The sequence below is a fragment of the Castor canadensis genome, chromosome 14 (assembly GCF_047511655.1).
Source record: "Castor canadensis chromosome 14, mCasCan1.hap1v2, whole genome shotgun sequence".
Taxonomy (NCBI): Eukaryota; Metazoa; Chordata; class Mammalia; order Rodentia; family Castoridae; genus Castor; species Castor canadensis.
The window spans coordinates 14,461,209-14,470,670 of NC_133399.1; the positions used below are offsets into that span (position 1 = coordinate 14,461,209).

Consider the following 9,462-nt stretch of genomic DNA (forward strand, 5'->3'; position numbering starts at 1 on the left):
GTTCTTCTTCATGGCTGCATAAAATTCCATTGTGTATAGATACCACATTTTCTTAATCCATTTGTCAGTGCTGGGGCATCTTGGCTGTTTCCATAACTTGGCTATTGTGAATAGTGCCGCAATAAACATGGATGTGCAGGTGCCTCTGGAGTAACAGTCTTTTGGGTATATCCCCAAGAGTGGTATTGCTGGATCAAATGGTAGATCGATGTCCAGCTTTTTAAGTAGCCTCCAAATTTTTTTCCAGAGTGGTTGTACTAGTCTACATTCCCACCAACAGTGTAAGAGGGTTCCTTTTTCTGCAACTCTGGCTTGCCTGCCTGCTGCTGTCAGCCTGCTGGTGCTGGAGGCATTATTTATGCAGATCTCTGGGGTGAGCTACAGGCTTTCCCCTTTCCAAGCACTGGGAAAGGTGACACTGCACCTGCATTCTCAGGCCTGCATGTTTATTTACAGTTCATGTGTGAGGTGGGTCTTCCCCCCTCTCCTGTGCAGTTTTCCTCCCACTGCCACTTTCACAAGCTTTCCTGCTCCTGATTACTGGGCGGTGCTGCTGCTCCTGCCAACCGCCATGTTTGTTTACAGTTCACGTGGGAAGTGGGTCTTCCCTCCTCTCCTGTGGAGTTTTCCTCCCTCTGCCACTCTCACAAGCTTCCCCGCTCCTGGTTGCTGGGCGTGTGCCCCCGCTCCCACCAGAGGCTCTCTGGCCAGCCCGGCTTGTTTATTTACAGTCCCGGGAAGGATTCCCTTCCCCCAATCTTCAGCACTCAGGGCGCCCCACCCTCTTCCCTGCGTGTCTTTATTGCTCTTATTGCTTATTACTCAGTTTCTCTTTTTTCCCCTGGTGGAGATCAGTCTGTACAGGGGGCTATGCTGCTCTGGCCCAGGCTTGTCTGTGAGAGTACCGCGGTACCGAAAAGCTCACCTGGTCTGCGTCTTCCCAAGCCGTCTGGGCACTGGCGACTGGCGGCCCAGGGGCCCTGCTGATTTCTCCATTTAATGTGATGTGGAGATTCTCTGCGCCGGCTGGAGGTATGGAGGAGTCAAAGTTATACCTTTTCTCAGTGATTATGCCTGCAAAGTGTGTCTCCACCATCTCTCCAAGATTTCACTATAGGAGGCTCGCTTTCTGCTTCCTCCCTCTAGCTGCCATCTTGGAATCCCCCTCTTTTTCTTTTTTTATTGTTTTTAAATTTTATTTAATTTTGCACTGTGGGGGATCATTCCCAGGGTGTAGTCCAGGCTATACTTGAGCCTTCCTGGGTTTTGATTTGCATTTCCCTGATGAGAAATGTTTAGCACCAGTTCTTTTCCTTTACAAGAAATGTCACTGTGGTTCCCCTTGGTCGTCAGAGAAAAAGCCAACTTTGCTTAACCAAGTGTCAAAACATTCTGTAATTAAAACAAGTTTATTCTCACTCCTATACTTACTTGTTTTATAAACTTAAAACAACCAAAAATTTCACTTGATGAATAAATGTTGCTTTTTGTATGTGTCATATACTAGACTCCAGGGTCAGTATAAGGTGAGGAAGACAGGGTCCTGAAAGGACAGATTGGCACTTCCTGTTCATTTGACATGTTGATATTTTGTTCATCATGGAATTTTAAAAATGAATTTTGAATTTTTACATGCATCAAATCAATCACACCATTCCTCATAAACACATTCAATTTTAAAGGAAATAAAATAATTTTGAGTAAAAATATTGCATTCAATACTGTTTGTCTTGGTCACTGAATTTTTGGTGGCCTCTTAGATTGGGTGCCACTTGCCCCTTAGGTGACAGCTTCACCTCCTCCCAAAGGGGAAAATGCTTGCCTTTCTTTTCTCTCCAAAGACCAAAAAATCCAGCATTAATTTATCTGGTGACAGAGAATAATGATAAATGCCGAAATCAGTGTAAGCACAGTCAGAATCTTTGAGTGGTGATCCTCTGCACACACTGCAGGCATGGAGACCCCACCTCTGACCACTACCACTGGCCATCTCTCTCTTCCCACTTACACACACCACATGAAGCCCTGTCCCTATCTTCCTGTGTTAATGGGCTCCCCCTTCCAGAAGTCCCCACTCCCTGCATTCCTGGCTGTTTGCCATTCTTTGCTAATGGTTCCCTGGGTGCCACATTCTTTGTTGTCTCCTAGGCATGGCCCAGAGAGTTGACTCCCCTCCCTGAGCTCATAGGAGCTCAGTGTTGTGATGCTAATTACTTCAATCCACTCCTTCTTCTCTTCCTCCATGTTGGCCCATTGCCTTTGCTTGTGGATGAAATTTCAGTCTTCTCCTTCCAGAGCTTTTCCCTCTTGTTCCAGTTAGGAAAAATGCCACTCACAAAGAAAGCTCACGAGAAAAATCTCACGCCCGTAGAGCAAAGTTTAATGGCAGGCCCAAACTGCCAGGCTGGCCAGGGAAAAGATGGCACAGCCTAGAGTCTGGGCAAGGTGTGGCTTTTATAGAAGGAGGAGGTTAAGGAAGTTAGTGCATGTGCAGTAGTCTCTGGTAGGGGTGGGGCTGTATTAGAGCACAGGTATTTGTTTAAGGGTGGAGCTGTTCTTGGAAGTTTTTCAAGTGAGGTCTGAGGACAAAATGGCTGCTGGTTTATAAATGGCGACATTACCATTCTATCAGTTCCACTCCAACCTCTCAGTCTGTCTTTACCCAACAGCTTGAGGGGTCTCCATAGGGAAATTCTGAAAAATGCTGTTCTATTAAGCCCTCCAATTCTTTTTGTTTTGGTGGGACTGGGGTTGAACTCAGGGCTTCTTACTTAAAGAGCAGGCATTCCACCACTTGAGCCACACCCCTAGTCCATGTTGCTCTGGTTATTTTGGAGATGGGGGGTGGTCTCCCAGGGCTGGCCTCAAACTTCAGTCCTCCTGCTCTCAGCCTCCCAAGTAGCTTGGATTGCAGTTGTGAGCCACCAGCATCCGGCTAGCCCTCTTATAGTTAGGACATGGGAAAACCTCATGTGGCTGTTGAAGCCACAGGATCAGTCACTGCTTCATCTCCACATGCACTCCCCAGCTCTCCCCAGTTCTCCAGCCTCAAAGCCTCCTATGGGAAACCAAGCACATTCAGACCACAGAACCCCTGCACCTGCTCCAGCTTCTCTCTGGGATAGCTTTCCCTCTGTTTTTTACACATGTGTAAATCTTACCCAATGTCACCTGCTCAGGAAGTCCTTCAATGGCTTTCCCCCATTGGGTTGCCACCTTTAGGACATTCTGTCACTTTAGCTCATTTATGTTCCTCAGGGCTATTGTCACAATTTATAATACATAATAGTAATATTACCAGAAAGTCAGCATCGTTATCTACTTATACACACAGGTAACAAAGTCTAAAGATGCTCATGTCCCTTATATGAAAGGACACAGTATTTGAATGGAAGCCACAGACTTTCAGTCATATATATATATGAATGTATGTATGCATTATGTATGGGCTTTTTAAGTACTGGGGTTTGAACTCAGGGCTTTGCATTTGCTAGGCAGGCACTCTACTCCTTGAGCCTCACCTCCAGCCCATCCTCTGGCTCTTTGATATTTGAATTACACCACAGATTTTTCTGGGACCTTCTGTTTTGTGGGATTTCAGCTTCCATGATTGCATAAACCAATACTTTATAATAAATATCCACCTGTCTGTCTATGTGTCTAGCTATCTATCATCTACCTATTATCCACCTGTCCAGATATTATTGGTTTTGACTTTGGAGAACCATGATTAATGTCTTAGTTAGAATCCTAATACTCTATGTGTCACTCCACTAAGCCTTGTGGAAATATCCCCAAATGCGAAAGGTCTTCAGATATAGAGGCCACAAATAATTGTTAAATTTATATTGAAAAGCTAGCATTAATTGACTGCTTTTTGTGGGGCAGACCAAGTTGACTGCCCTATGCAGAACCATCCTAAAAGTTTAATACATTAGTAGTTATTATTGAATCTATGTTAATGGTGGGAAAATGAACATAGAAACAAGATGCAATTTACCCAAAGGCAATTTATTTGATCATATAACCATTGCACACCATGACCCACAGGTCAGCACTTCTCTGTGTCCTGAGGGAGCAAGGTGTCACCTGTGTCACTTCCTATCAGCTGTTGCCATGTGATGAGTCATGGGGACCATACATGGATGCTTGAAGCATTAGACAAGTGGTGGCTCCTGGAGAGGGGGATTCTGGGAGAAGAGGGGCTGAGCATGACTCTTAATTAGAGTAATACACCTCCCAAGGGTGGCCTCTGTTTGACCACAGGGTTTTCAAGTGATGTTCCACACTCTCTCCCTCACTGAGTACTAAGGTGGACACATTAAACACTGGTGGTGGCCTAGTGCCAGTGGCTAATCCCTGTGATTCTTGATACTTCAGAGGCTGAGATTGGGAGACTCTCAGTTTGAGGCCAGCATGGGCAAATAGTTTGTGAAACCACATCTCTGAAATAACCATGGCAAAATGGACTGGAGGCATATCTTAAGCAGTAGAATGCCTGTATAGCAAGCATTAAGGCAAAGGATCCAAAGGATGGCATGTCACAATTACCCTCATGTGCTGTAAAATACTCTTAAGAATGTTGGAGTATTTGATTTGGAGAATGGCCATTACGCTTGGGTTAGGAACCACCGAACCTACTATAGGAAGACACTGAAGGGAGAGGATGTGAAGTCAGAAAGGACCCACATTGGAAGGCTAGCTCTTCCATGCTGTGTGGTCTTGGATGAGTTGTGCATCTTTGAGCAAAAATTTCAAGATCAAATGGGTAGGGGTGGTTCTATTTTTCCACAGCCCACCTTGTGAGGCTGTAATGACACCATGTGCCTGAGAAGTAAGAAGAAACACAAAGCATAGCATGAATTCTAAAAAGGGCTTCTCTGGTTTCCCCAGTGTTGACTGAAAGGGTACCCCACTTCCTCTCACTCCATGTGTTACAGAATGTATTTACTGCTTAAGTGATGGAGAAAGGCTGAATTCATACTTCAGAACAAATGATGTATAGTTTGCTATTCCAACACAAAAATGGCTATTTTTAACAAATTATAACTTCCATTCGGTGGGATCAACTATAAGTCTCTCTTTTCATGGAGAAACAGTTGAACAAAGCCTGTATGACCATGACATAAGCTTACTTCCAGGGATCCACAATCATTGTCCCTATACAGCAGAGATTTCCCTGGTGGCCAATGTGCTGTGTCACTTTCAAACAGCACACAATATCTCTCAGCAAGATTTTTCCCTTGAATTTACCATGAAGACTTAATCTTCCTGTCTACAAGTATTCATGATTCACACTTGAAACATCAAGGTTTACTTGACTGTTTGCTTGGGAATCTGCTTATTGCTCATTATAATTTCTCTTACATAGGATTGGGCAAGCTAAAATATAGGGGGTGTTTTTTGCTCTGCTATACAATAATCTGAAAAAGTCTTTTGTAGATTGAAAAATCTGAGGTATACCTACTTGGTGCTGTTAGGCATGAAGCCCTCCATTTCTCATTGGATAACAGGTTTGAGTTGTTAGAAATATTAGGTAACACAGCATTTAGGCAGACAGGGAAGAGACTAAAGGTTTGGTTTTGACAACCAAACCTGTTATTTTCTCATACATGCTTCTTTCCATCCCAAATAAATCACTAATATTGAATAACCCTTGTGCACACACTTAAAATATGATATAAAAAGGGTTCTGTCAACTGGAAAGAATTAGAAAAATACAGGTGACTATGTGTTGAGGGAGTATTATCTCTAACAGTAGAAATTGGGAAGCTAATTTAGTGATTCATAGGTTATTATATATTTTCTGGGTAGAGTTTGCTCCGCAAAGTCTTCTTCATGGTGGTCTTGAGTTCCTTGTTCCTCAGACTGAATATGATGGGACTGAGGAAGGGTGTGAGGACTGTGTAGGTGATGCCCATCAAAGTGTCTCCTTCCAGAGATTGGGGGGCCTTGGTTTTGAGGTAGATGACAGAAGCAAAGCCATAGTGCACGATCACCACCATGAGGTGGGATGCACAGGTGGAGAAGGCTTTGTGTCGCCCCTCAGCTGATGGGATCCTCAAGATGGCAGTCACAATGAAGGCATAGGAGAGGAGGAGGAGGAGGAGGAAGCAGCCCAGTAGGGCTGAAATACATACCAGGCCCAAAACCTTGGCCACCACCAGCACATCTTTTCCACAGACCAACTTCAACACAGGTGGCATGTGATAGGCAAAATGGTGAATCTCATTGGGGCCACAGAAGGTGAGGTTGAATATGGATGTTGTGACCACAAACCCCATGACAGAGCCACCAACCCAGGACCAGGCCACCAGACAGGCACAGCCACGGGGACTCATGAGCACATTGTAGTGCAGTGGTTGACAGATGGCCACATAGCGGTCATAGCCCATGACAGTGAGTAGGAAGGAGTGGGTGAAGCCAAATGTGAAGGAGAAGAACATCTGGCAGGCACAGGCCAGGAAGGAGATGGAGTGGTGGGTGGACAGCAGGTCAGCCAGCATGCGTGGGATGATGGCCAAGGTGTAGAGGATCTCAGAGATGGAAAGGGTGCACAGGAAGAGGTACATGGGTGTGTGGAGGCTGAGCTCACTCCAGATGGTGGCCATGATGAGCAGGTTGCCCAGCAGTGTGAACAGATACATCAGCAGAAACAGCAGGAAGAACATCAGCTGAAGGCGGGGAAATGTGGAAAAGCCAATGAGGATGAACTCAGTCACTGCTGAGTGATTGTCTCCCTGCATGGAGGCTGTGCCTGGGGTGAGGTTCAATAGGGAGAGGTCAGCTAGTGGGTGAGAAAGGTTATCACTTAATCAGGTAGCATTAATTCAGTTCACACCTATAACTTAATGCTTTCATCAAAATTAGGAAGATCGTACCATTATTTTCATCTCCATCTTGAGTTTTATTGGCATATGTATTGAGAATATTGGCATACACAAAGGCTAAGAATATTGCTGGAGGGATGGAGGTGTGGCTCAAGCAGTAGAGCACCTGCCTAACAAGCACAAAGCCCTGAGGTCAAACCTTACTACCGCCAAAAAATGTTGCTCAAATTGAAGCTATTGAAGTACCTAATTTAAGACTTGAGCCTACACTTGAGCTGACTCCAAAAACTATACCCTGAAGTTTTCCTCTGCCTTGGTTCCCCTAGTGAAAAGATCCCTTTGTTAGATCTTTTATCCATTGCTTCCTATGGATATAACACATTGGACCAAGAGCAATTCCATCTTAATTTCTATCAGTCAGATTCTGTTGTTCTAAGGAAAGTGACAGAAATGAAAATGTTTTGTTTTCCAGCTCCCATGAGTCTACCCAACATACCTTTCAGACAGAAGTAGGTGGGAGGTAGCAGACACGGGTTCAAATCCCTACTCTACTCTGTACTTTGAGCAAGTTTTTCCACCCCTCTTCCTTCCATTTCCCCTCCCTACCTCAAAGGGTGGTATGAGAAACTGACTTTTCATTAGAAGATGACAATCCATATTAAGTCAATATGATGTGAGAAAATGTACCTGGTTGTGCTCAGTAAATAATCCCAATTAAATGAGATTTCAGTGTTTCTGTATGAATCATTTAACTATATCTGAATTTTTTTTAGGTAGGCAATGTAGCTGGGAGGAGTGGCTCACACCTGTAATCCTAGCTACTCAGGAAGCAGACATTGGGAGGTTCACAGTATAAGGACATCCCAGGCAAAAAGTTAGTAAAACATTATCTCAACAAATAAGCTAGGCCTGCTGCTGCATTCCTGTCAATCCAGCTATGCAGGAGGAATGGATAGAAGGATTTCAACCCAAACTGTCTCAGGCAAAAATGCAAGGCCTTATCTGAAAAATTACCTAAAGCAAAAAGGATTGGAGGTGTGACTCAAGTGCTAGAGTTCAAATTCCACTCAAGTGGAATGAACTCCATTCATAAAATCCAGAAAGTAGAAACAACCCAGATATTTATCAACTGGAGTATATCCATCTAGTGACTTGTTTGGCTATAAAAGAACTGAAGGTTTAATACATTTTACAATGTAGATGAATCTTGAAACCTGGCTTAACAAAATAAATGAGACATAAAAGGCCACATATTGTAGGATTCCTTTTATATCAAATGTCTTCAGTAGGTAAACCTACAGAAATAGAAAGATCAGTGGTTGACTCTTTTCAACCTTATATTATTTAAATTTATTAAACAATCAGGTGGAATTTGAAGCAGCTGGTAGCTTGTGAGGGGCTGGGGCAAAGGAACCATGGGGAATGACTGCTATTGGGTACAGGGTTTCCTTTGGGGGTAATGGAAATTTCTAGCACTAGATAGAGGTGTGAGTTGTACAACATTGTAAGTATACTTCATGTCACTGAATTTTATATATTACTATTTTTGTTATGGTTTGTTTTTATAAATATATTATTGATACTATTTTTATTTGCCTAATCATAATTTCATGATTGTATACATTTATGGGGTACACATGATATAGATATATAGATATAGATATATAGAGAGATATCTATGTATTTATGTGTGTATGTATGATTAAATCAAGCTCATGACCATTTATATTTATATTACCTCAATAACTCATTATTTAAAAAATATTTTTGGTGGGACTGGAGTTCAAACTCAGGACTTCATGCTCTCAGGTAGATGCTGTACCAGTTGAGCCACACATCCAGTGCATTTTGCTCTGGCTATTTTGATGATGGGGTGTTGTAAACTATTTGCACAGGCTGGCCTCAAAGCATGATCCTCCTGATCTCAGTCTCCCAAGTAGCTAGGTTTATAGGTGTGAGCCACTGGTACCTGGCTTATTTTTTAAAAAATTTTGTGGGGAAGGAGGTCCAATGTATACACATGTAAGTAAGTGTGAAAAGAATAAAATAAAATAAAGAAAAAAAAAGATGTTTTTTGTAGTGCTGGGGCTGAAGACCAGGGCCTGTGTATGCTAAGCAAGCATTCTACCACTGAGATAAACCCTCACCATCTAGATTTTTATGGTAAGACATTTCAATTTTGCTCTCTTGTTTATTTTGAACCTTATGTTGTTATTGACAATATTTACCTTTCTCTAGGATACATCTTAAAACCTAGTCCCCCTCCCTACATCAAAATTCTTACCCTTTGATCAACAATACCCTATTCCCTCACTCCCTCTCCACCCTCTACCTCATGCCTCAAAAGATGATTCAATGGCAAATTTGGGTCCCCACTATTCACTCTGTAGGTGCTATTCTGTGCCTTCTGGGATTTTCAGTAGTATCCCTAGTCTCTCCAGCTATAGCTTCTGATCAGTGGTGACAAACAAAAATGTCTCCAAACAACATCAATGTCCCCATGGGATTGTGAAACATTTTCCACAGTTGAGAATGTGAACAATGTCCATAGCCCAGGGAGGGCAGTTCCAACTCCTTTGCACTCCACTTCTGCCTGGGTCCCCCATCCTCCCCTTCTCCACCTTGCAAATGC

The 9,462-nt window shown here is 43.2% G+C and overlaps 1 protein-coding gene across 1 annotated transcript; it reads right to left on the reverse strand.

Annotated features, from left to right (window-relative positions):
- Positions 1-5,795: 5,795 nt before the first annotated feature.
- LOC141416343 (olfactory receptor 10H1-like) lies at positions 5,796-6,746 on the reverse strand. The gene has a single exon (XM_074053409.1). The coding sequence runs from the start codon at positions 6,744-6,746 to the stop codon at positions 5,796-5,798; it is 951 nt and encodes a 316-aa protein (XP_073909510.1).
- Between the last annotated feature and the right edge of the window lie 2,716 nt (positions 6,747-9,462).

What these genes read in the sequence shown, in the direction of transcription:
- LOC141416343 (XM_074053409.1), bottom strand. Translation starts at nt 6,746, where the DNA reads ATGCAGGGAGACAATCACTCAGCAGTGACTGAGTTCATCCTCATTGGC.